Consider the following 26080-nt stretch of genomic DNA (forward strand, 5'->3'; position numbering starts at 1 on the left):
CCATCATTGCTGTTGTTATCAATAATAACTAATAATAATAACAACAACAAACAACAAACCCCAGCACAGCAGTACTTTCAGGTGGCAGCCTCCATCCTCCCAAAGCTGGGTGAGCCTTGCTTGTTTTTTCTGCTTGTTTATGTTAAAATCATTCCTGACAATTTGATAGCCCAGGCACAAAAACTATTTACCAAGCTCATTCCCTACAATGAGCAATAAGTGAGGCAGCAATTGGAAATTTCAGAGGCTGCTGAAACACCACTCCAAGAGCTGTGTCTTTATCCCAGCCTGCCTGTGGAATGCTGCTGTGGGGCCAGAGGATGGGGTATTGCAGCTGACTGTTTCAAAATGACCTTAATGGCACTGACACTCCACCCTGCTTATTTCAGATTATTTCTGAGGTGAATTTGTAAAACGTGCTTCTGTGCAGGGGAGTGTTACTCCTGACATGCAGCAGCTGCACAGGAGTATTTCCGTAGCCTGCTGCTTTCCGGTGGTCAGAAATAGGAGCAGGAAGTGGTTCCTCTGCTTCAGAGCACAGTGGGCTTTGTGCATCCAGGAAGATGATGCCTAAATAACAGTGAAATGCTAAGAATCCTTCTGGTTTTTGCTGGTGAGTCAGTGCTAGCCCTGCCTTCCAGCTGGGAAGCATTCAGAAGCCAGGGAAGTAACAAGAGGCTGTGAACATCACTCTAACCCACTCACTCCTCCTGTGTTCCCTCTATTGCCAGTGATCCCTTGCTAAGTCAAACAGACTTAACACAGCTGAAGAGCTTCTATTTTATCTGCTTCTATTTCTGTGAGAGAGATGAGATTCCAGCTCAGCTGGTGTAACTTGCAGCTTGTGGGCATTATCTTGGAAAAACAAATCCATTCTTTTCTCAGGCTCCTTACGAGCTCGTTCTACTGACAATAAAGTTTGCAGGAGCCCACACACGGCACCATCTAATCCACAAGTGTGAAATTGGGATGTATCAGTGAGTGAGGCTGCAATTCATGCCCATTCCATATCTCACAGCTCTATTACTGGTCTGCTCTGATAAGGGATTACATGGAATCATGTCGTTGTCTTCCTCTGTGGCAGCCCCAGCCTCCATCCAAACAGGAGCCTGGCCAGCAGCTATCACAAAATAGAGCTGTGGTCGTGATGCTCAGCAACTGCAGCAGCTCCTGGATCCTCTCTGGAGGCAGTGGAATCATTCCAGTGATTCCTGTGGAAATAAAACACCCCAGTGCTCTATCAGGGTTGGTGTCAGCACGCTTGGGTTGTTTGTGATATTTGGGATTAGATCCATAGCTGGAATAAACCAGCCCTCCTCAGCAGCTCCTCTGGTTTTATTACTCTTGTTGGGCTTGTTGAATCTGAGGGCAGACAAGGCTGTTTGGATCAGGTTGTCGAATTTCATACATAATTCATGATTTCATGCCCAGCTTTTCTTGGCAGAGCTTATAGGCAGCCTCTTGATTTACGGCTCATTGTGACTGCACGTTGTCTGCTCTAAATTTACCCTCCAAATCCATCCAGGAATGTACAAACCCGTGCTGCAACGCAACCACCTGTGCCTTGAACCCGGGAGCAGTGTGTGCACATGGGCTCTGCTGCGAGGACTGCCAGGTGAACCAGGGGAAATGGCTCTGTTTGGGGTGGGGAGGGCAGAATTCCCTGTGTTTTTCCCTGCTTCAGTGCAGTAAGCAAGCATGGAGGAGAAGTAAATTGGTATTGATAAGCATTAAGGCTCTTGCATGTCATGTGAGCAATTAAAAAATTCCCAAAATATAAATTATTGAAGGAGCAGATCCACAGATTTTTTAAATTGTCTCTGTGCTTTTTGTGGCCCCTTCAGTTGCTCATGCAAAACTTCTTTTTCATGAACTTTTGTGTGCTTTAATGTTTCTCATTCTTATTCAGCAAGCAGTCATTAAATGCTTAACCCTCTTTTTTGGGGGTAGACTCTTAAATTATTAATTCTGTCAATAGCATATGTATTTTTAATAGCAGATCATCAGCTGTTGTGGTCTCCTAACACTCTATAAAAGCCAACTTACCACAGGCATTTACCTGCTTGAATTCTCAGACCATCCCTTGCCTGTGGGCTAATAAAATATCCAGCAAGTTGCCATCCTGTCTGTGGCAACCCATGAGCTTGGAGCAGCAAGGGATCCCCATGGCCAGGAATTGCTTTTTAGCAAAATCAATCTATCTTCATGCCCTTTGCTTTTTACTGAAGGCAATTGGATTAAAATTCAGTGCTGCTCCCAGAGCACACCCAACTTTTGTGGCTGCTGTTGAGATGTGAATGTTCAGACTGGCATGTTCCACCATCAGTTCCAAAAAAAATATCATTTTCCATGGAAATTGGTACAGGACAAACAGTTACGTGGACTAATCTTGTAACTAAGTTTGAGGAGATCTTGATTCCCATCACAGCAACATTTCCATGAGGAAATGTAACTGCATAGATTAATTAACATTCAAGATCTATTCAAGATCATTGAATTGAACCTTCCAAGCTGGGAAATGAATCTGAATTCACATCTGAATCCACAGCCAAGCGTGCTGGTGACTTCCTGAGCCCTAACACAGCTCAGTGTTCTGTGATCAGCTGCCCTGGATGGAAGAGTCTCTGACCTGCCTTTTTCCCAGTGCTCCAGATCCTCCTTTCCAGAGCTCTTGTGCTCAGACACGATGAAGGAGCCACCTGCAAACGTCAGGGCTGGGGTTTCCTTCTGTCTTGAGCCATGTGAGCCATGTGTGTGGCTTCATCTGACCCTGCTTCCTGCCAAAGCCTCCCAGCACTGCTCAGATCCGTGCACTCCGAGCTCTGCCATCCCTGCTCTGTCTCTGCAGCCAGCTGGGGCTGGGCCAGTGGGGAAATCTGCTCCTGTACTGCAGGGCTGACCCAGGCACAGCACGGCTGCTGAAGTTCTGTTTGTTTTGCAGCTCAAACCAGCGGGGATCTCTTGCAGAGAGTCGAGCAATTCCTGTGATCTGCCCGAGTTCTGCACGGGGGCCAGCCCGCAGTGCCCGGCCAACGTTTACCTGCACGACGGGCACGCGTGCCACGGGGTGGATGGCTACTGCTACAACGGCATCTGCCAGACCCACGAGCAGCAGTGCATCACCCTCTGGGGCCCAGGTGAGTGCCAGAGATGCCTCAGGTTTGGCTTTTCTATTTTTCACATTCTAGTCTGCTTTAGTTTGTGCGTCTGGGTTTCACATGAGGGGATGGTGAGCTCTGCACAGAGCAGGGAGACAAAACAATTCCTGCTCCAGCTGGGCACCAAGGACAAATGATCCAAATCTCAGCCCCAAGAGCACAAACCCCGTGGGCTGGAGAGAGAAAAACAAGCAGGATGGGAGTGCAGGGGCTGAGCTGGAATTGGACACTGAACTGCAATGTGCACATGGAGCAGAGCTGATCCCAGGGAGAGACCCCGGGAGCGCTCGTGCATTTTGGGACCATTTGGGTTCATCCTGGGTGCAGCCCTGGCTGGGCTCTTGTGCTGCCCAAGGTGCATCCATGGAGGAGATCCTTTGAATAAATCCCTGCTTTATTCTTTAGCTCTGTCCAGCCTCTAGGTCTGCCTTCCCAAGGCATCACCAGCACAGGGACACAGGACTGACAGAGGCTTGGGGGAGGGAATAAAGATCTGGAGGATGCAGCACCAATCTGTAGCTATTTGAATAATGAGGGAATCTCTGGGTGATTCATTCCAGCCTTGATTTGCTGTCTTGTTCGTTCCTCGCACCAGGAGGTAACGAGGCTTGTGCTGCAACACGCTGCAAGTGGATAGGTGAACTTAGACAAATCATTTCCTCCTGAGTTTGATATGGCCTGGTGTCACCCCACAAAGTGCTGAACGCTCCTGGCAGGTTGAAATCACAGCCCTTTTCAGGCTGCTGTGTGAGCTTCCTCCTGTGCTCTAAACAGCTCATCTGCAAAACAGATGTGTCTGCTCCATCCCCAGCCAGGGCTCAGCTTTTGACCCTAACATGAGACTCCTGGATCATTGTGTGTGTTTTATTAACTGGTGGCACCTGGAAACTGCCTCCTGACAGTGCTTTTAGCAGGGCGTGCACTGAAGCAGAAAGGGGTTTATTCTCCCATGGGAATTTGCTCCCTTTTTGCAGAAATCTGGTAACATGAGTTCTTGAGTTGTTCTCAACATCTATCCCAGGAAAGCTGTTCACCTTTCTATAAAGCCCTGTGACCCTTCCACTGAAATGCAAGTATTAACTCAGCATTTTGGTAGGAATCCAAATCATGTCTCTTTCAGCATCTCTGACCCCATCTTTTATCTCAAATTTAAAAAACTCTCTCTCTCCTATGGAGAAACATTACTTAGAGATAGGTGTAATTATTTCTTTTAAACTAATATTTCCAGCTTCTTTCAATTCAGCATCTCTAACTCTGCTCCAAAACTTCAGTATCAATATAATGGTACACAGATGTTTCCCTTGGTCAAAACCCTCCTCAGAACACTGCTGAAGAATTTATCTGTTTCTTTCCCAGACAACATGGACTTTTTGCAATCTCTCTTTAAAAGAGCATTAAAGCATCTCAAGAAGCAGCCCCAGTGGTACAGACAGCAGGTCAGCTTGGCATAAGGACACATTCAGGAGGAGTTCCAGCTCAGAACTGAGCTCCTCACGTGGAACAAACCGTGCCTGAGCTCCACTCCCCCGAATCCCACGCGTGTCCTAGAGCTGCTATGAGCTCACAGAGCCATGGACAATTATAGCCTCCAGCCTTAGTCAGACTGGGACTTCTAATCCCTGGATACAGAGACATTTTCTCTTGTAGAAAGCAAAAATCTCCTCCTGAACCAGTTTCCCATGCTGTGGAAAGTTACTTGGTCAGGCTGTTCGTGGTTTCAGTGGCTCAGAAAAATCCATCTAAAGGTCAGGGAGCTGCATTGCTGCAGCCCCTTGCCAGGGCTCTTCCTAACACAGCAATTCCACCACAGCCCTAGGATCCCCTAATTCTTTCCTGCCTTCCTTCTTGGGGCTGTTTGATACAGGCACACCTGGGCGTGGAGGCTCCAGGCTGTGGGAGTCTGTTTATGAGACAGATGTTGTGTTAAGAACACAGTTCAAACAGAATTTGACTGGAATACCCTTTGGTTTTGTCTTGGGAAGGCCCAAGGAGAAGGATTTTAAATAGGAAAGATGGACATGACCAAATCTGAACTGAAAGTCTTAATTCTTGCCACGTTTTGGAAGAATAAATTAAAAATCAACACAGAATGCCACAATGGTTTGGGCTGCAAGAGACATTAGAGATCATCTCATTCCACCCCCTGCCACGAGCAGGGACACCTTGCACTAGACCAGGTTGCTCCAAGCCCTGCCTAGCTGGCCTTGGACACTTCAAATAATGCCTATATTCTGGATTTAAAGACTAGGATGTGAATATCCACTGCTCTATCACACATCTGGCTGAAGTGTGAGCTGGCAGACTTGGGGTGGAATGAGAAGAGAGGTGGGTGGCTCATGCAGTTAGGAAAATTGTACAGATCATGGTACAGATTAAAAAAACTACACATCTTTCCAGTTTTGCCTGCAGCACAAAGAGAAATTTGACATTCTAAGATGTTGTCTCTGGACTTTGTATCAAAAATATACATTGGAACCTTTTGCCAGGTTGTTGTGTCTGATTAGAACTGTTTTTAACAACTGCCTGTGTTGGAGTGAAGTAGTTTTGAGGTTTAAAAAAAAAATTCTCCCCTCTAAAGAAAAACCATATTACAATTCATTTTCATTCTCTCCTTATTTTCTTCTTCCCAGTAGGAGGAATCCATGCAGAACAAAATACAATAACTTTTCCTAAAATAATATTCGGTATATTGAATTCCTTATTAATGTCTTCCCTTGTACATCTTTCTTTATTCGTCAGGTTACAGATGTCCAGAAGCCCAATGAAAAATGTCAATCTTCATGTTTTTAGATCTATTTAAAGGAAAATGATGAACACTGTCAGAGCCTGTTTACATTAGGCTGAGCAGTAGGAACCTGTTTCCAGAAAAGCACTTGCATTTCCTTGGGGTTGTTTTTGTTTCTCTCAACACAGTGGTTCAGATAAAATAGAGGACTTTTTTTTTTTTGCTCTTTCTTATCTGCGTGGAAGGAGAAGGGAGGAGCTCCTGGGGACAATCTCTGAAAATAGCCATGAATTCCTCTCAGACCCAGGTTGATTCCAGTCTGTTCCCAGAACACCCAGAGCTCTCCATTCTCTCTCTCTCCATAATTCATGTCACTTTTATCCTTGGGGAGCAGGAACTGCTGGTTACCTTTTTTTGGTGCATATTCAAAAATACCAGGTTGCACTGATCTGACCTATTGATAGCAGTGACATCAATGGAATGCTTTGTGTAGTGGCATTTTCTGGGAGAAACAGACACCCAGAGAGAGCTGCTCAAGACAGAGAAATCATTGATTACCAAGGAACAGAAGATTCTCAACTTTAAACTCATGGCTTTTTCTACATTGACAAGAAAATGATTCTTTAGGGAAGTTTGTCAGTTTGTTTTCCTGTATTTGCCCAAGTGGGAAAAAAGCAATGATTTTGGGGAGCCAATGACAGGCATTGATTTAATAATTAGAACACATTTAAATGTGTTGCATGGACATGGCCATTTGTTTAGGCAGGAACGTTCTTAATTTAGACATCAATATTTGTTACTGTGTGAGAACTTTGCAGGTTTTTCCAGGTAGAACCCTACACACACAAAATAAATGGGCTGCCCACCTCAGCTATCTGACCAAACCATTGCTGACTTGCTTTTGAAAAAATGGTAATTGTCCAAGCATTGCAATTTTCTGAATTCAGTGAAATCAAACTATTTTGATCATCACAGATTTATGGCCAGATGGGAGATGGGAAAGATATTAAATAATATTCTCAGGGGTGGTGACATCATCCTCCTTAAATGTAAAAAAATGCTCAACCCCATCTTGCTCTTGCCCAGACAGAACAGGAATCACCAGGATGGGGAGAGAGGCCAAGGGCAGCTAGTGGAACTTTTGCTTTGCAGCAAAAACAAATTTAATGAGCTGAAACCCAGATCACACGACAGAGAACTGTGGTTTTTATGCTTATATTTATTTGCACAGTTATTCGTGGTGCTGGCTGGCACAGCCTGAGCCACAGAACTCCAGCCTGTTACTCAGAGGTTGTTTTTGTCCCCTCTCCCCACCCACAGACAGCTGGGAACTGAACTGCAATATCTTCCTTTTCTGCTGTCAGCCTGATAGAGGATGTTTCTTGTGTTCATGGAATCAGCACCATGGTCAGAAATTTCCCTCGTTCCTTTCAAGAGGCTGTGTTAGTGTTTTGCTATGGCAGCAGGTTTGAAATGACACAGCATTTCTGTGCCCTGCAACTTGTCTTTTTTTTATTATTTTATTTTTTTGCAACTGCATAGGGAAAGAAGTGGCCTCACCAATATATATTTGGAGAAAATGCCCCAACACTCTCCAGGCTGCCAGCTGCAGGGGTGAGCTTTGACCTTCTGCAGCTTCCAGGGGCTGATTTAATCCCTTAAATGAGGGTTGGCATGGAAAGGCTGACAGGACCTTAATTACAGGGTCATGATACTATAATTACCAATATCAAAGTGAAATAAACTCTGCTCATCCAGCTCAAGCCACTTAATAACCACCAGAAATCCTTCACAAATCATTTTGCCTCTGCCTGCAGAGGTAGAAAATAGAGGAAGACAGGACTTTCTGCTTCAGTTTATGTGGTGCAGTCATGATAAATGGGTTTCCTCCAGAAACACAACATTACAATTCTCCTCCTTAAGCATCCTCTGAAAGCCTCCTTTTAACTTGGTAGCTCCATCTGTTCAGCATCTTACACTCTGATATGTTTTCATCCATAAAAAAGTGCAAATATTGTGAGAAGCCAGTGGGGAGAGGGAACAGCCATCTGAATCCCAAGCAACAGCCTGTCTTGGTTGGATACCAAAGGCAGAAATTGAAGCTGGATTTTGGTTTCCAGGCTGCAGATGATCATTGGGTACCAGGTGTTTTCACACACAGACTGCTCCCAGCCTGGCAGGGGAGTGGTTTTTGTGCTCCATGAGATCCTTTTTCTTGTCAAGTGTTATTAGCTGGAGTGAAAGCTCAGTGTCTGAGCCCCGCAGATGTGTTTTCCTTCCTGGGGGCTGCTTTCTGTCATCTCTGCAATGCCTGGCTTCTGAATTCAGGAAAAAAATCAGCCACACCAAAAAACAAACTTCCACCAGGTGAAAGAGGAACACCTTAAACTCTGCCTGTGTTCAGTAAGTGCATTCCCTTTTGAAACCCATTTTTAGAATAAGCCTTTGTTACATCCCTTGCAGTCAGAGCACAGGACATGAGCGTTCATTTGGCTTTTGGCAGCTCTGGGAGGGGACACCACTGAGGGGACAGCGTGTCTGGGCTCTGGCTGCTGCTGCCACAGCTCCAAGGGAACATCCAGCCTCTGGAATTCCATGGCAGCAGCTGAGCTGGGCTGAGGCTCCTGGCCAAAAACAAGATCCAGAGCAGTTGCACACAACCAGGGCTGCACAACCTGGTCCTTGCACATGTGCGGAAAAAAGCAGTTTTGGAAAAAGCAGTTTTGGAAAAAGCCTTGGTTTCCTTGGCCTCTTGCTCCCAGAATGTTTCTTCCCTCCCCAGCCCTTCCAAAGCTGCTGTAGAATATGTACATGGTAATGTTTGTCTCAAGCTGAACACTGAGTGTGCCCACCCTGGAAAGAGGAGGAGGGATCCACATGCTGAAAATGGAAATTTAACTTTTGCTTTTTCTGCACTGCACCTTGTCTGGATGCTTTTGTTGATTTTTTCCTATTATTGCTTGAACTTTAATGAAAAAGAATTTAAAGAATCCTGTGTGAGTCTCTTTTAAGAGTTCCAGATTTGAAAAAATATTCTGAACTCAGCAAGCTTGATCGTAATCTTCCAAAGAATTTCAAGCTCTTGTCCTTCTCTCCAGGGAACCATCAGCTCATATTCTCTTCCTTCTGTGCCCTTCTTTCTGAATTTTCCAGTTTCATGTAAAAATGTGAGAAGGAAAAGAGGGTGCCATCTTAAGCCTCTCCAAGTTTTAATATTTTGTTCTTAATAGCATTAGATTGCTGTTCAGCAGTATATAGTATTAGTCAGGCTTCTGACTATGAAATGCAGATAATTAATTGAAGTTTTAATCTCTGAGTTCTTAGTGCAAAGATCCACACTGGCTGGAAGTGTTACAGTCATATTTGTATTTTCTTCTCCATGAATCTGACCCCCCTCCTTTTTTCTTTTTTTTTTCTTTTTTTTTTTTTTTTTTTTTTAAAAATTTTTTTTTTTTTTTTTTTTTTTTTTTAAGAAAAGAAAAAAAATAACATTTTCCTCTTTGAAGGCTTTCAAATGAAATCTTCAGTCTGGCTTAAATAAATGCAATGTTTTACCCACAGTTAGAGGCATACACACTTGGAAGTGGCTCAAAACATTTGACAAAATGAAGCATTAGTTGAAATATTCTGTGTCTGGTGAAGATCAGGAGCGCTGTAGAAATGGGATATTCTCAGCCTTTGGGCTATCACATCACTTGCTGCCAAGTTCTTTTTGCTTTGGTTTGGCTGATCTGTCAAAAGCACAGAAGTGCAGGTAGCAGGTCTCTGATCACAGTTTTAGCCAGAGTTTCTCCTCAGCTCCTCTGCTGCTCAAAGCCAGTCTCCCTGTTGGAGCAGTTGAAGTGTTGGTGGTGACTTGATGGTGCTGTTAATTATTTTCATGGAAAGAAAATACAGAGTAGTAAAGAGCCCTAACAAAGGGCCTCTTAATCTTGCAAGAAGCAGCAATTATTGGCTGGAAATGAAAGCCACACTTCAGTGTAGAACAAAGGGATTAAATTCCAGTACACTGACTAATGAATTGTTGCAGCAGGCAAACCAGGGAAGCTGATCCTTCACCTCTTCAACATTCCAGATGAACGGATGCATCTTCCCCTGGAAGATATTCTATAATTGGTTCTAATCTGGAGGGAAATGAGCAGGAGATTATGTGTATAAAACATTAGAAGAGATGTTCTAATAGTACCCTCAAACTTCTGAAGTGCCGGGATGAATGATCTGCCTGCACAAGCTTTTCCAGCCCTACTCCCACCAGGGAAGTTCCTCTGCCATTAGGATATGTCTCTATCAGAAAATATCACAGTAGATTAGAACCAGATGCTGTCTGAACTCCCAGATTCCCACTTTTACCACCACAGCAGGAGTGCCCCTTCTTCCATGTCAGTCTTTCCTCTCAGGAGTGGATGTCCTGAGGGTTAAGGTGAGATGGACTCCTTTCCTCTCCCCAGTCCTTCAGCCTGAGTTAATAGCAGCATTTCCCTTTGCCATGTCAGGTCTTACATCTTTACACCCAGTTTACAACTGGATTTTTCTCTGCTGTCTTGTTCTCAATTGCAGTCAAACAGGCCTTTCTTGAAAAGAATTTTCTTTGGGGTCTCACTAGAACATGGACTCCTGCAAAAGAAGACAGTCAACTTTCCAGCTGGCCTTTGTCTGTCTGGTATTTGCTTGAAGTTTTTGTGTCCTGGGAGGATTGGCAAGAGGGCTATGAGCTCGAGAAATCCTGGAAGAGAAGGAGTTCTGCATTGCCTGTTGCTCAGAGACAAACACTGGCAATCCCACCCATCCAAACTCCTCCATTAGCATGCGGATCCAGCGCCGCTGTTTTGTTGCCTCATCAACATTCAGCTCACATCCTCCCTCTCCCCTAAAGCACCAGCAGAGCTCAAAGGAAATTATTAAAAACACCTTATATGAGATGAGAGTTCTGATTAGGTTTTGTTTCAGGTGCAAAACCCGCTCCTGGGATCTGCTTTGAGAGAGTCAATTCTGCTGGAGACCCTTACGGCAACTGCGGGAAAGACTCCAAGAGCTCCTTTGCCAAATGTGAACCCAGGTAGGGCCTCTCCCTGCAAACACAGCAACAGGTGCTGGCAGAGGGCTTGGAACATTTCAAATTATTTACCTCATCCTTGCTTGTGTTGTGTTTATTTCCATCAGGGATGCGAAGTGTGGAAAAATCCAGTGTCAAGGAGGAGCAAACCGACCCGTCATCGGTACCAACGCAGTTTCCATAGAAACCAACATCCCACTCCAGGAGGGTGGCAAGATCCTGTGCCGTGGCACCCACGTGTATTTGGGGGATGATATGCCTGACCCTGGGCTGGTACTGGCAGGAACCAAGTGTGAAGATGGAAAGGTAAGATTCTGGAATAGTCCCAGACAAAGGGAACATCTCTACCGCCATTCTGCCAAGTGTTCTGTACTTCTTTTTTCTTTGGCATTTTTTTCCCCCCACAAAATAATTGCTTCTCACACTCAGACTGAAATAAATTTTGCTCCCTCCTGGCCACTGTTCTGGATTATGGATTTTCAGATGCAAATCTGAGCAACCTGATCTGGTGGAAGGTGTCCCTGGCCATGGCAGGGGGTTGGAAATAGATGAGCTTTAAAGTCCCTTCCAAACCAAACCATCCTGGGATTCTGGGCAATGCAAATTGCTAAAGTTTATGACTGATTTTTTGAAGACAGTCCCAAGTATCTGCCCATGGAGGCTTGAGGTTTTCTGCAAAATAAGTACAGCAAAATACATTACAGGCTTATTAATGAATTCCTGAGTTCAATGTATTTCTTTTCCCAGCATCTCTGGCATTGCAAAATTGTCATTAACTTCACTTTAGATTTCAAAATGTATTTTATCTTCTGATTATGACTCCTCACTTCTTTTTTCATGCAGGAAAACCTGTCTCTGTATGCACTCTTAGAAAACTCTAAACCAATTGATGCTCAGCCACCAAAACTGATTTTTATATTTGTGTTTTGCAAATTTTGTGAATTACCCACCGCAAATGCAGCCCAGATTTCACATGGCTGTCTCCTTCTAAGTTTTTCTTTTGTGAGGAAAGCAACTGAGAAAGATGGGAGGCAGCCATGAGTTTACAGGGGGAGGAGGAATGGAAAGCAGTCCAAGAGCTATTGAAATGAAGGAGGTTTCCATACCCTCAGTGGATTGCTTGCAAAAAGGAGGAAAAACAAGTGCTTTGATAATTTGTGGTAAATTGAAGTAAGCCACTGAACTTCTGAATGCTTTTGAATTACGTTGGATTATCTCACTGTGCTGGGAACAGGTTTGAAATCCATCCCCAGTGAAACCACAGCTCTGCTACAGGAAAACAACCCTTACAACATTTCTAAGTCAATCTGTTCTAAAAAGTCTTTTCAAAGGCAACTCAGCGCTGAGAAAGCACCCCATTATGTTTTACTAATGAGTATTTAATCTTTCTAATCTATCTAATCATACACATCCACACTATAGAATACACAGGCTAATACTTCTGAAATTGTATGTTTTACTTTGAGGACATTAGTGCATTTGTATTATGGATTAAGAATATGAATTTAAATATTCTTGGGTTTTCTCAACTGGAGATGCACAATTTGAAACGCAGCCATTTTAATGTGATCAGAATTCTGGGAGCTGCTGCACTGTGAATATTTGAATTGTGAATAGTGCTGTAATCAGACCATATTCTCTCCATGCCTGCATGTTGATGCCAATTCACTCTAATTTCCTTTCCATTTTTCCTTCTCCCCAGGGGATAAGTGCCCTGATTAAGCATCCCTGTCGCCTCCTTCAACACCATTCCCAGCTTAATGCTAATTATTGTGACTGACTTTTAGTACTACTGAACTGCACTGCAGTTAAACACGAGCAAAATGTGCAGTGTGGGGCATTTTGACCTTTTTTGTTGTCAACATAGCATAGGAACAGTTATTCCAGTCCTAATTTCTTCTTTTTTCAGTTTGGAATAGGGTAACTTCTCATTACTGACGTGCTCATCAGTTGTGTGGTTGTTTGATGTTATTATTGCTCGGCACTAATCTTGCTTAACCTCAATTTTCAGCTCCATTGGCAGAGTAAAGTTTATCTGCAATGACTGGAAAACAAAAAAAAAAATTGAATTTTATTCCTGTGCATATGCTATTTGCTTACTTCTGTTCCCTATAAATATTAAATGTTAAATAGGGTTGGTTTATATTTGACACCAAAAAAAAATTTCCCATTTAAAATCAAAAATGCAGTTTCTCCATACATACAAAGAAGTTAAAGTTTTTGAATTGAGCGTTGGAAGCGTTTGGATTGAGAGGCAAATGAAACAGCATTTCCAAAAACATTAAAAAAATGTAAAACCATATTGATGAGTTTTGCGGCATGAAAATGGCACAGAGTGAAAAATGTGATGATATCATTTAATAATATCAGTGGCTTGAAACCCAGTTTATATTATGATAATGTTAATTATGTCAGGCTTTGCCTTATTAACCTTGATGTGCTGATGAGCTGTTTGTTTCTCTGAAAAGCTGTGGCAGCCACACTGGAAGAACCATAGAAATTCACTGTCCTCACTGAGGAAGGATTTTAATTTGCTTTAACTTATTTTATCACCCTGAATTTGCAAAACTGAGCAGTGTTGATGGTGCTGCCTCTTATCATTGAGGATGGAATGAGCAGAGGCTTGGACTGGCATTTTTTATGTCTGTACAAACAAGAACCGTTTGTGACTCCTCAGTGGCAAAACTGACCTCGTGGAATTGTAAATAGGAATGCCTGCAGTGCTTTAATTTAAAAAATAGTGCTTAACAACGTATATTTTAATTATCTTGCTGTCTTTGAAATGTAAGTATTTTTTTTTTTTAAATTTTACATGACCACAGCCAGGCTGAGCTCTCTGAATATTTTAGTGCTCTGCAGACACAGGGAGCAGAGTGTTTCTGAAAGCCTGCCAAGCTGACCTGGCCAGAATATTGCATGTTCAGAGTAACCCAAACTCCTGTGAACTGATTTTTGTCTTACTGAAAACTCATTTCTTAATCTGTGCTGTGGGCTCTCCATGGTGGTGGCAGACCAGTGATGGTTGGGGTTAGCACAGAATTAAGGACCTTATTGACAACAAGCCCTAAGCCCAAAATCTTTATTTACAAATGGATTTATTTACAAATTGATTGATTGAGCACCTAAATGTGACTTCAGATCTTGAAGGACAAGGACATTCCTCAGTACAAGAGGGACACTGAGGGGCCGGGGCGTGTCCAGGGAAGGGAATGGAGCTGGGGAAGGCTCTGGAGCCCCAGGAGGGGCTGAGGGAGCTGGGAAGGGGCTCAGCCTGGAGAAAAGGAGGCTCGGGGGGACCTTGTGGCTCTGCACAGCTCCTGCCAGGAGGGGACAGCCGGGGGGGTCGGGCTGTGCTCCAGGGAACAGGGACAGGAGCAGAGGGAACGGCCTCAGGCTGGGCCAGGGCAGGCTTCAGGTGGATATTTACAAAAATTTCTTCATGGAAAATTTTTTCAGCCCTGGCACAGCTGCCCAGGGTAGTTTGGAGTCCCCATCCCTGGAGGGATTTAAAATCCATGTGGATGTGGTGACACGTGGGGACATGGTGGCCTTGTCAGTTCTGGGGAATGGTTGAAGATCTGGGAGGACTCTTCCAGCCTGAACAGTTCTGTGACTCCATGCATTCTGTCAGTCCAGCACAGAGCTTTGAGCTCTGTATTCACCACACAGCAGCTGCTGGGGAGCAGCAAGAGGAGATGAGGAGCATTTGGACTGTGGGAAAGCCCTGGAGCTGCTGGCTCCTGCCCCGTGTGCAGCAGGACCAGGCTGTGCTGGTGCTGAGCTCCCGTCCCTCGGAGCTCTCTGATCCCACTGGGCTGGTCGGGCCTCACGAGCTGTTCCCTCACTCGGATTAAAACCACCCCAGAATGGAGCCCTGTGTCTCTACAGCCAGTGCAGGTGTGGTATCAAAGCTCCCTGAGGGTTTCCTCAGCCCTGAGCCCTTTTCACAGCTTACTGCAGGAAGTGGTTCATCTTGGAGCCATGGAAAAATCCATGCTGGGCCCAGTGCAAGCTCTTGATGGAGAGGAGAGCTCGGGGTGTAGTAATTACATAGTTCTGAACAGAGGGAGACATGGTTCTCCCAGGAAAATCCTGGGAAGCTGTGAGAAACTTAGATTTCAAACAATTATTATCTCTCTTTCTGTAACCATTGTTTATAGATACGGTTTTCTAGAGTGTGCTATTCATAGTTTACCAATGGTGTGAGAGAAGATTCCTAAAGGCCAAGCAGGTCTTAGGTCCACCATTGTTTCTATAAGAACTGAAGATTTCTAATACTAAAGTGTCTTTTCATGCCTTCTAATGATAAAGTCTCTGAATCACCTTTGGCTGTCCCCAGTACCCCTTCAGTAATACTTGGGGGGCTGGCAAAGCTCTGCTGCTCCTGTGCAGGCAGGCAGGAGGAACTGAAGTAACCAGGCAGATAATGCTGCTGCTGGAAGCAAACAGAGAACAAGACTTAAGAGGTGTCTGATTATCCTCATATTATTGATGTTGTCAGCTGGGGCAACTCCAACGATTACCTGCCAAAGAAATAATGGTTTTTAGGATCCCTCTTCCTCCGTGGCAAGTTGCTCTTTGCCACCTCAGTGTGCAGCAGGCAGCTATCAGCACATCTCCTTTCTTCTCCAAGCTTTATTCCTCTCTGATGTGTCACTGTCTGATTAGAAGCCCTTATCAGCCAGGGCTGCTCTCGGATGTTTTTTATGTTAAGCCATTTGTCTTGTTTTGCAGGTCTGCAACAACAAAAAGAACTGTCACTGTGAGGCTGACTGGGCCCCCCCCTTCTGTGACAAGCCAGGCTTTGGTGGCAGCGTGGACAGTGGGCCCATCAGACAGGCAGGTCAGTGGGAATTCAGCCTCCACCTGTTTTTTTTCGAGGATAAAGAGTGGAAATTGGTCAACCTCAGAAAGAATTCTTTCTACACATTGTTAATTTCACAGGATTTCATTATTCCGTGCCAGTTTTTCCCCAGAGTGTTGGAACATTAGTGACCTCAAAAGATGTTTGTGGTTTATGTCTGGGGACATGACAGGACAAGCAGTCTCCTCACAAGTACATGTATAAACTAAATCTCAATGGGAAATAATGTCTGTTTTCATATGAACAATACTGTTCTAAACCAAAATGGATCTCTCCTCTGCATGCCAGATGCTGCAGTGGGTGGCTGTACTAAAATTATGACAGCATGGTTGTTTCCATGACAAAGCTTCCCATCATGATTTCACTACTGAAAGATTTTTGTTTTTTGAAGATAGCAAAGAAACTCTGGCCAGGCAGTAAGCAGGCCCTTGGAAGAAGTTAACTCCATGTGATTTTTTTGCAGACAATAAGAGTTTGACCATAGGAGTGTTGATAACCATCCTGTGCCTTATCTTTGCTGGATCAATCATGTACCTCAAAAGGAAGACTTTCATGAGGTGGTTGTTTACAAGCAAGAAGACAACAATAGAAAAATTAAGGTATGCCCATTTTCCCTAATTATATTCCCATAGATATTAAGGAAAGGAAGCAGTAAACACAGCAATTCTCATCACTGTAAATGTGTTAGGAAGAGCCAGCCTTGACAAAAAATATTCACCATTATCAGTAGTGTTTTCCCTGGGTTGGTTTAATTTCATTGATAGGCAGTAAATAACACAGGTTTTGGTTTGAATATATCCCTCTTTCCTTTTGGGATGAAAAATTAAGCAGTGATGGAAGTATTGCCTTTATTTTCATTTGCCTGAAACAGTTTCATTACACTGTGTGGCCTTTTATCTAAACTCAGCTGAGTGAGCTGAAACTTTCCTATTTGAGGTCATTACTGTTTAAATGTTAGATTCATTAGAATAGTCTCCTGGGTGTTACAAAGCTGCATTTCCACAGATTGCAGAAGCTAATTTAACAGACTACTGGTTTCTAAAAAATCAATATTTATTTTTATTCTTGCAGGAGTGCTAGACAGTTTTTACTTTCCTTGTTTACTATAACCAGGCAGAAAGTTCTTGCAAAATCCCATTCTAAAAAGAGGCTCCTGTTTAAGAAAATGTTACAAAGCAGAACATTGTGTTCATTAATTAAATGTTTGTATTGCAGGTCTGTGAGTCCTGCAAGACCTTCCAGTTCATCTGAGCCAAATCATGTTCATACCATATGTGTTAGTAAAAATCTTATTGTGAAGCCACAAAATACAGCCATACAAAAAGTGAGTCCCTAAATATTTATTTTTTTAAAGTAGGGGAAAATCAAAAAAAGGTCTCATGTATTTTATCTCAATTAAATGATTTATTATAATATTGCATGAACTTAATATCATGTAGGACTAACATTAAGTAAAATGGGAGTGGATGTAAGTTCAAATTTCATTTATGGCTTCCACGTTGAATACAGGTGGAGCTGTCCAGTGCAGAAAATAAATAGTTTTGTCTCTAGGAGAGAAAAGCAAGGGACTACCATGGATGTTAAAGTAGCAATCGGCCAGGTTTGATGGGGCTTGGAGCTCCCTGGTGGGAGGTGTCCCTGCTCATGGCAGGGGTTGGAACATGCTGATCCTTCAGATCCCTTCAGACCAAACCATCCTGTGATTCTGTGCCAGCTCTTGCAATGTATAACTTTGGTTGGATTATTGAAATATATGACTTCGGTGGATGATTGAATTGTATAACTTTGGTTAGATGGTTCAAATGTATAACTTTGGTTGGATGGTTGAAATGTATGACTTTGGTTGGATTATTGAAATGTAAAACTTTGGTTGGATGGTAGAAATGTATAACTTTGGTTGAATGGTTGAAATGTGTAACTTTGGTTGGATTATTGAAATGTAAAACTTTGGTTGGATGGTAGAAATGTATAACTTTGGTTGGATGGTTGAAATGTGTAAGTTTGGTTGGATTACTGAAATATATAACTTTGGTTGGATGATTGAAATATATAACTTTGGTTGGATTACTGAAATGTATAACTTTAAGGATGATTTTTCCCAGAGAGACGGCCCCAGGCGGCCGCTGCCGTATCAGATCATCGACATCAGCAGCCCTGTGAAGACACACGAGGTGCCACCATTAAAAACACCCCAGAGAGTCCTGCCACCCCTTCCCCAGCTGCCAGGCCACCAAGCTGGACCTGAGAGACCCCTGCCAGCTAATCCTTCACTGCGATTCTCCCAGGTAACTGTTGATTCTCTTCTATGTAATATTTACTCTGTGAGTGTCTGGAGAAATGAAGTGTTTTCTCATCTTTCCTGCTGCCCTTTCCCCACAGTCTTTCCTTTATGCTTTCTGTGAGTTTAGAACTCTGCTGTAGAAAAGTTGCCTTGTGGCAAGTGGGGCTGTGATCCTAAAATTCTGGATCCTGAACTCTGCCTTCACCACTCAAAAGACAACAGAACAAACACATTAGAGGCAAACACATCTCTGCAGCTGCCCAAGCAGAGGGGAGCTGCACAGTTTGTTAGTGAGGTGCCAAGCACAGAGAGAGAGTTTAGGGAGTTGCACACGTGATGTGCAAGAGCAAAAGGTGTCTTAGCTTGATGTGCTTCTATGTGCTGCCAAGGGCTGCATGAAGCACAGTCTGTTTTTCCAGGGCACAGACCTGAAAAGCACTATTTCATGCAGACACACCTTTCACTGCAATGTTTAAGTAGAGATGGTAAATATTTTTTATTTTTTATTTTTGAATAAGATGCATCTCAGGGCGATAGGGTAGATTCAGCTGTCAGTATTAAACAGTGCCTTTTCTTGTCACTGGCTGCTCCCTTTTGGTGGCACTTTGGAGTGACTGTTTCTAGGCAAAGCACCCAGGCTGTTCCTGATCTGGGTGTGGTACATGGTTAAAATAAAGTGAATTAAAAATTAAATTTAAAAAAAAGTTAATTAAAAGTTAAAATAAAGTTGTTAACACCAGGCTCTCACCTGCAGGAGCCCTGAGAGCTGCTCAACACCCTTTCGTGATGCTGGATAGGAGGAGACAGCTCTGAGACAGTGCTTGAGTGCAGGGCTTTGAAAAGGGATTAGAAAAATGTCAGAAATAAACAGGGATGAGAGAGGCTGACCAGAGAAGTTGTCAGGGTGCCCAGAGCAGCTGTGGCTGCCCCTGGATCCCTGGCAGTGCCCAAGGCCAGGTTGGACAGGGCTTGGAGCAGCCTGGGACAGTGGAAGGTGTCCCTGCCCATTGTGGCAGCAAATAAAACATTTCTAGATTTAATTTTTTCTAAGCCTGAACATTGTATCGCTCACATTAGACCAATTTTTACAAGTGTAATCTGTGTTTTATTTGCTTTTTTGTCTTCCCTTTTCCATGTTCCCAGTCATTTTCTTTCCAGGGGAGTAAGGAATGCTGATTCTTTTTAAAATAAATTTTGTAGGGAATCAGAAGCAATATTGATTCCTGTTGCTTGTCTTTAGCTCCAGTGGTCTCGTTGTTCATTTTCTGGTATTCTCTAACATTCTGCACAATTCACAGTGGTCATAGGGAAGATTACAAGTGCAAGTGCTTTTCAGTTCCTTAAGCAGAATATGGATGGAGAAAAGGCTTTCCAAGGAAAAGGAAAAGGAACCATTTGTTACTCTGATCTACACCTGCCCCAGCCTCACTGCACATCACAGCAGCCCAGTAAATCCTTGTGCTCCAAATGCTGCCCAGAGTGCCAGGTGGAATACCAGACCTGCAGTACTACCACTAGCAAAGGCTGACAGATCTGAAACTGCCAAAAAGCTTTTCAGCTTGGCAGCTCCAATTCATTGTGACAGTTCCTTCATCAAGCAAAATATCAGCATTTTCAGTCTCTGCATGGAACACAAACAGGGGATCAGCTCAAGGCAGCCTAAAGAATGAGCAAGAATGGATTCTTTCAAAATTATATCATAACTTCAATATTGTCAGAAACAGCTACTTTTTATATCAAAGGGACCAAAAAAACATTGCGTGGGGAGAAAATCTTTCATTCCTAAGTTAATTTTTCCCCTCAAAGCTTGGAAGAAGTAAATTAGCTTAAGAATAGTTTGGGGTAATAAATATAGATACTACTTCATGTATTGCTTCAGCTCTCTCTTGGAAGCACATCCAGAAGGTCAGCAAGAGGAAGGACTTGAAAAATCATTGCTACACTCAGGATGTCACCCAGATGCTCAGTGCTGCAGAATAGTGCTGTAAATTTATAAAATTTCCTTAAGTTGTAAATAGTTAAAAAACAAAGACAGCATGAAATAAACCAAACCAATCAACGAAACAAAAAATCCTCAGCGAATTAGCTCTTGCAGAGTTTAATATTTAATTATCTTTTGACTGAAAAACAGCTTTTCCTTCTTTCAGATGCTCTTGCAAGGCAAACAGCCTTTATTTATGGGCCAGATTCACAGTCAGTATAAATCAGCAGAGCCCCATGTGAATCAAGGGAACAGTGCAGGTTTATCCTAGCCATCAGCCCAAGCATTTGGATTTGATCTCTTCCCCTCGATTTTGTTGCTTTTAGCATTCAGTTGCTGCCTCTGACATTCTCATCCTCTTGTTACCAACATATAGCTCATATTTTACAGCTCATCCTAATGCCAGGAAATAGAACTTTTTTACTTAAAAATTTTACCACTTAAAAAAGTGGTTTTACTTTTTCCTCAGTAAAACCGAGCTCAGCTCAGCTCCTGTTCATTCTGCCACAGTTATCCTGGGAATCTCTCCTGTGACACCTCAGCCTGGCTGTAGACACTGAGGGCTTGCACTTTCTTCTTTAAAAATCGGTGGAAAAAACCTGGAATTTCATGCATCTAATGTCTTTGGAGCTGCTCAGTATGAGAATTGTGTTTTTTATTCCAATATTTAAAACAACACTTCCCCAAGCAGGGCCTGAGTGCATTAAATGCCAGGTTGTGGATATAAAATGGACAAATAAATCCATCCATAAACTCTTTGTGAGGAAGGGCTGAAGCTTTGTAGGGAAAGAAGTGGAGGAAGAGGAATGAGGGAAGCAGAGCTGTGGTGGTTCTGTGAGCTGTGCTGCAGATTCCCAGCACATCAAAGGCTCTGCAGGGCCCCACACGAGTTAACACACAAAGTTTGGATTCTCCTGTGGCACAGAAAGAATAGAGAAGACCCTCCTGTAATCAGTCTGGGGGATAGGATTTATTTCTTCAAAGAGCTTTTCCTCTGTTCCTAAGGTTGTGTGCTCCTGGTGGCATCTCCTTCTGCTCCATTTTGCTTCATCTCAGCCACCATTTATTCTCCAGCTCCATTTCTATCACAGTTCCCTCCCTTTTTAATTTTTTTTTTCATTCATTTACCCTTTCCCAGCAGCTTGCCACCACATTACACTTTCTGTCAGAACACTTGGCTGCTTCCTCCTTAAGGGTAGTTTAACTTGAGGACATTTTGAGTGGGAAATGAATGAATAAATAAATTAGGACTTGGGCCTGTGTACCTGTCAATACTTGTACTTGTGATGCAGAGAATTAAACAGAGGGTGGACATTATATGCAACTTTTAAATGTAGTTTGTGGCAAATTTGGACTTATTATATATGAAATTTACTTAAGCTTGTGTATTTTCTTCCTTATCAAAATGCCTGTGGATAATCAGTCTGCATTTCCCTCTTGAAAGAGCAAATATTTGCCATGGAAAGTAAAAAAACAAAGGGGTGCTCAAAACAAATAATGAAAAGTTCAACTTCATTCAGGGGCAATTCATGCTCTGATTGCTTGTTTGGATCACATCTTTCAAAGGATCTTTAATCAGATTATGCTTGTAAGCTCTTCATGTTTCCTTTAACTTTACCAGTGACACTTATGGCAAACTAAAAATAAGGAATAAAATTCCTTGGGAAAAGCATGGCTACACAGCTCCAGCAGTAGAAGGATCTGAAGTGAGTTTGGGGATAAACTGGAGAGATTTGTGTGCCCTGAGCAAGACATTTAATGTGTCCCAGCTCCCCGTAACAAGGAGCACAAACAGCCAAGTTTCCCTGTTTGCAGGGCTGCAGGGACCACCCAGAGGAGCCACTGGCCCAGCCTGACAGCAGATGACTTCTGTTCTTTATTAACGGAGCCTTTAATTCCACCCAATGAAAGCACAGTGAAAAAAAAAAATCCACAGATGCTCCCAATCCAAACCAGACTGGGGCACTTGGGTTTTGTGGCCATCTGAATTTCCATTTTAAAGTCATGTCAAGCATTCCCACCTTTCTATAGAATAGCTTCTGCAAAGTTATGTATTGAATCTTTGCTGTTTCCATTTACCACCAATTAAGCATTGAGTCCAGTAGAGATGCACCCTGCACTTCTGGAGTCAAGAATCAAAAGACAAAAATCATGAAAATATAGTATTAAATATTTGGTTTAAAATTAGAATGCCAGCTTATTAAAAATAAGTTATTTTTTTATTAATTTAAACTTATCTAGTCATAACATATCTTCAATTTAGGTTTAGATTAGGTGTTAGGAAGAAATAGTGAGGGCGGGTGAGGTCTCATTTTTGCCCAGAGTTGTGGCTGCCTCCTGGAAGTGTCCAAGGCCAGGTTGGATGGGGCTTGGAGCACCCTGGTGATGCCTTAAGTTTTAGCTTTCATATTTTCCAGGTTCTGTACTGCATTAGGATATAACTCTGAACTTCATATAAAGTATCAGCAGCTCTCCTCACAGTTCAGTCACACAGAACAATCCTTTTCCAGCGTGAGAACCAAGGACATCACTGCAGCTTCAGGCCCAAAAAGTCCAAACAGGGAATGGAGGAGAGCAAATTTGAGAGGATGGGACTGCATCACCTGGAGCTGGAATTGAACAATTAACCCAACATGGAAATGGACCAAAACTTATAAAAGTGTGAAAACTCGTGACACACCATCCATCTTGGGTCCATCTACATTAAAAATAGAATCAATATAGCCTCCTATATTTTAGCAAAAAATACTGCACAAAGAAACTTGGATTAAACTCCTGGCTGTCCATTCCAGTCAGATGATCTGAAAGCAACAACATTTCAACATTAACCCCAGTATGGAAATGGACCAGAGTTTATAAAAGTGTGAAAACTCATGACCTGGGGTCCCTCTTGGGTGTAGCCTTGGCCAGGCTCTTGCACTGCCCAAGGTGTATCCTGTGAAGGCCTTTTAATAAATCCCTGCTTTATTCCTTTAAATCCTGTATTCCTTTAACCTTTATTCTTTATCCCTTTAACCCTGTCCTCAGCAGCCTCCCAAGGCATGGCTGGGACCATGGAAGGTGTCCCTGCCCATGGCAGGGGTGGCACTGGGTGGCCTTTCAGGTCCCTCCCAAGCCAGCGCAGTGTGCGACTCCACGATGGTACGGCTTTGTCTCAGCTGTGGCTGTGTGGAGGGTGTGATGTCCACTCTGAGAACTGACGGGAGCTCGTGTTTCCTGCAGGAGCCCCCCAAGCCCAGCGCCCCTCGGAAGCCTCTCCCCGCGGACCCCCTGGGCCGAGCGCGCCTGGGCCCCGCCGGCCGCGCCAGGGCCCTGCCCCACGCCTCCCCTGCCAGGTCAGTGCTCACCCTGCTGCCGTAGGAATTCAGCTTGTGTGTTTTCCATCTGTTTGTAACCCTGCAGTTCATCATGTAACCCAAACTCCGCACACGAAGCTGCTGCTTTCCCATTTTGGGGCAGACACAGCGATTCCTCTGCAGGCCTGGCGATCAAGGACACCGCACTGCCTCAGGGCCCAGAAGTGTTAGCAAAAGTGAGGTTTGGGGGGAGAAAACTTGAGGTAAATGACTTCATTAACTGAAGCTGTAATTGGAATATTAACCCCCAATATGCAAATGGACCAAACTTTAAAGTATGAAAACCCATCATCCATTTCTGGGTGTAGCCCCTGGGGGGCTTTGTCTGCCCAAAACGTGCCTGAAGTTCCTTCAATAAATATAACCCCTTTTTATTCCCTGAATTTTGTCCAGCCACTGATTTTAGGTAGTCCCTAAAAGGTATCAATCCTAAGACCTGGATTTTAGCACTTCACAGCAACATGGCTAAAATGGCTGAAGGAACTGCTGCAGCAAGCACTTCCAACACAATTTCCATTTCTAATTTTACTTACCGCGCTGCTTCTCACTAGAAATGCACCAGCACAGTTGCTCTGACTCCCAGAGAATATGAGGATTTATAATACCTGTGAAGGCTTGACTGTAAACACCTGGTGCATATTTACAAAACTAACAAATAATGAATTTTCTCCTCAGACCCTCCCCCCATCTGAATTAGGCTGAGAACTGAATGCTGTTAAAATCAGCCACCAAAAAAGTGATTTCTTGATCACCCATTTTCCAAAGAAACATGAGTTGACATCATCTGCAAATATTATCCAAAAGATTCAAAAAGCATAGAAATTGTGCACTTCAAAAATATAATGTTAGAAAAAAAATAATCAGGAAGTGCAATAGCTGCACCCAATGTTAGTGGGTTTAGTCCATGCTGTTTTCTTACCCAATATTCCTCAGTTTCCTGTGAATAAAGTGAGCTCCAAGGAGGATAAAAGTGGTGTTTTAAGCTACAAGAATTCTAGCAGTAAAGCACTTAAGTGCTCAGAGGCATTAAAAATTGAATCAATATAGTCTCCTACATTTTAGCAAAAATACTGCCCAAAGAAACTTTGATTAAACTGCTGGTTGTCCATTCTAGTCAGATACTCTGAAAGCAGCAACATTTCAAGCTGACTCCTACAGCTTTTGAAGACCCCCTGGGATCCTGCAACATTACTGACATTTTTGATCAGGTACAAAATTGATGAGCACCCAAAGAAATGGAGATTAAGTAACAATTTGCTGTTTTCTTTCTTTCCAACAGACCTGCTCCCAAACATCCACCACAGGTATCCAGGTCCAGCAACACTATGGATGTGAAATGAGTAGAAAACCTGACACCTTTATTTTAAAAAGTGAAGACAGAAGTTTGCACTATCTTTCAGCTCCAGCTGGAGTTCATTTCTATGACAATACTTAGAATTTTTAATGTTTAAAACAGCATTATTTTTAAGAATTCTGAGCTACTGCCTTTGGTGCTGTGCTGTGCTATGGTGCTCTGTATACTTGCTCAGGTACTTGTAAATTATTAATTTATGTTGAATATTTATTACAGTGCAGTGCACTGTAGTAGATATTTTTACCATAGCTGAGTTTTCCTAAAAAGGAAACCTTTTTGTTTGTAATATTTCACTGAACTTGAATAATTCTGCTCTGTTGGTCCTATGTAGATTTGTTAGTTTTGATCTATTCTTTAAGGAGTGCTGATGCAGATCAATGAAATGTGCAAACAGCTCCATCTCAAAGGTCCTTACCCAACTTCTGAATAAATATGGCAGGGTAAAAAGACAGAATCTCTCCTGGAACTGGGTGAAATGCCCAATACCTGCAGACAAGGTGTAACCTGTATGTAACCAAAGGCTCACTCTGTGGCTGCAGCTGTACTGTAATCTCAATTTTCATGTTACTGTTTGACATCTCCCAGAAATCTCTGTGCTGAAAGACGATGCATCCACCTGGGAGAAGTGCTCTCACTGAAGAAGTACTGTATATCACCAAACTGTGGTGGTTTTAACCTCATTTTCCTCAAACACAGCCTGCCTAGTCCATTTTAATGCAGATATCAGGCCTCCCTGTGCCATCTCCTTTTTGATGCTTTGGTAATTAAACTCCACCATCTCATTGTTGTCCTGATTAGACTGGCAGTACATTACACCCAGGGCTGGGGGAAAGCCAGGAATTACATTTTAAAAATCAACTTTTATATTATTTCCTTTTGCCTCACTGCTCTGCTTATCACCTGTATTTTGCATATTTACTACTGTTTTGTATTAAACTTCTACAACGTTGCTCCGGGTTTCTTAATTCCCAAATCAAAATGTGTATTTTAATACATAGACTTGGATTATCAAAAAAAAAAAGAAGTTCATCTCTGCTCTGTGATTACACCTGATCTCTTCTGTGCCTTCTCAGCACTGCTGAACACAGTTTCACCTGTAAAAACAGCAATTTTTAATTATCAGTCAAAGCAGAGGGAGAAGGGACTATCACCTTTAATGGTTTCCTCATTGCTTGTGGTTTTTGTTTCCTTAAGCAAAAATAAAAGCATTGATAGAAACTCACATCTGCCTTCAGGAAGTGTCATTGTATTTCATTTTCCCAGTTTTTCCCCCTCCCAGCAACACAACCTTCATGTTTGTTGAGGAAC

The 26080-nt window shown here is 43.0% G+C and overlaps 1 protein-coding gene across 1 annotated transcript in view; it reads left to right on the forward strand.

Moving 5' to 3' along the window:
• ADAM12 (ADAM metallopeptidase domain 12) overlaps nucleotides 1-24758 on the forward strand; it is a 155160-nt gene extending 130402 nt beyond the window's left edge. Inside the window, 11 exon segments of the mRNA XM_041461125.1 lie at nucleotides 1526-1615; nucleotides 2942-3137; nucleotides 10831-10939; nucleotides 11044-11242; nucleotides 14802-14835; nucleotides 15618-15779; nucleotides 16264-16399; nucleotides 17016-17124; nucleotides 17903-18085; nucleotides 23285-23397; nucleotides 24698-24758. Of these exon segments, the coding sequence (XP_041317059.1) occupies nucleotides 1526-1615; nucleotides 2942-3137; nucleotides 10831-10939; nucleotides 11044-11242; nucleotides 14802-14835; nucleotides 15618-15779; nucleotides 16264-16399; nucleotides 17016-17124; nucleotides 17903-18085; nucleotides 23285-23397; nucleotides 24698-24758 (1392 nt within the window).
• The last annotated feature ends 1322 nt before the right edge of the window (nucleotides 24759-26080 follow it).

Source organism: Pyrgilauda ruficollis, unplaced genomic scaffold, assembly GCF_017590135.1.
Source record: "Pyrgilauda ruficollis isolate IOZ18807 unplaced genomic scaffold, ASM1759013v1 scaffold15, whole genome shotgun sequence".
Taxonomy (NCBI): domain Eukaryota; kingdom Metazoa; phylum Chordata; class Aves; order Passeriformes; family Passeridae; genus Pyrgilauda; species Pyrgilauda ruficollis.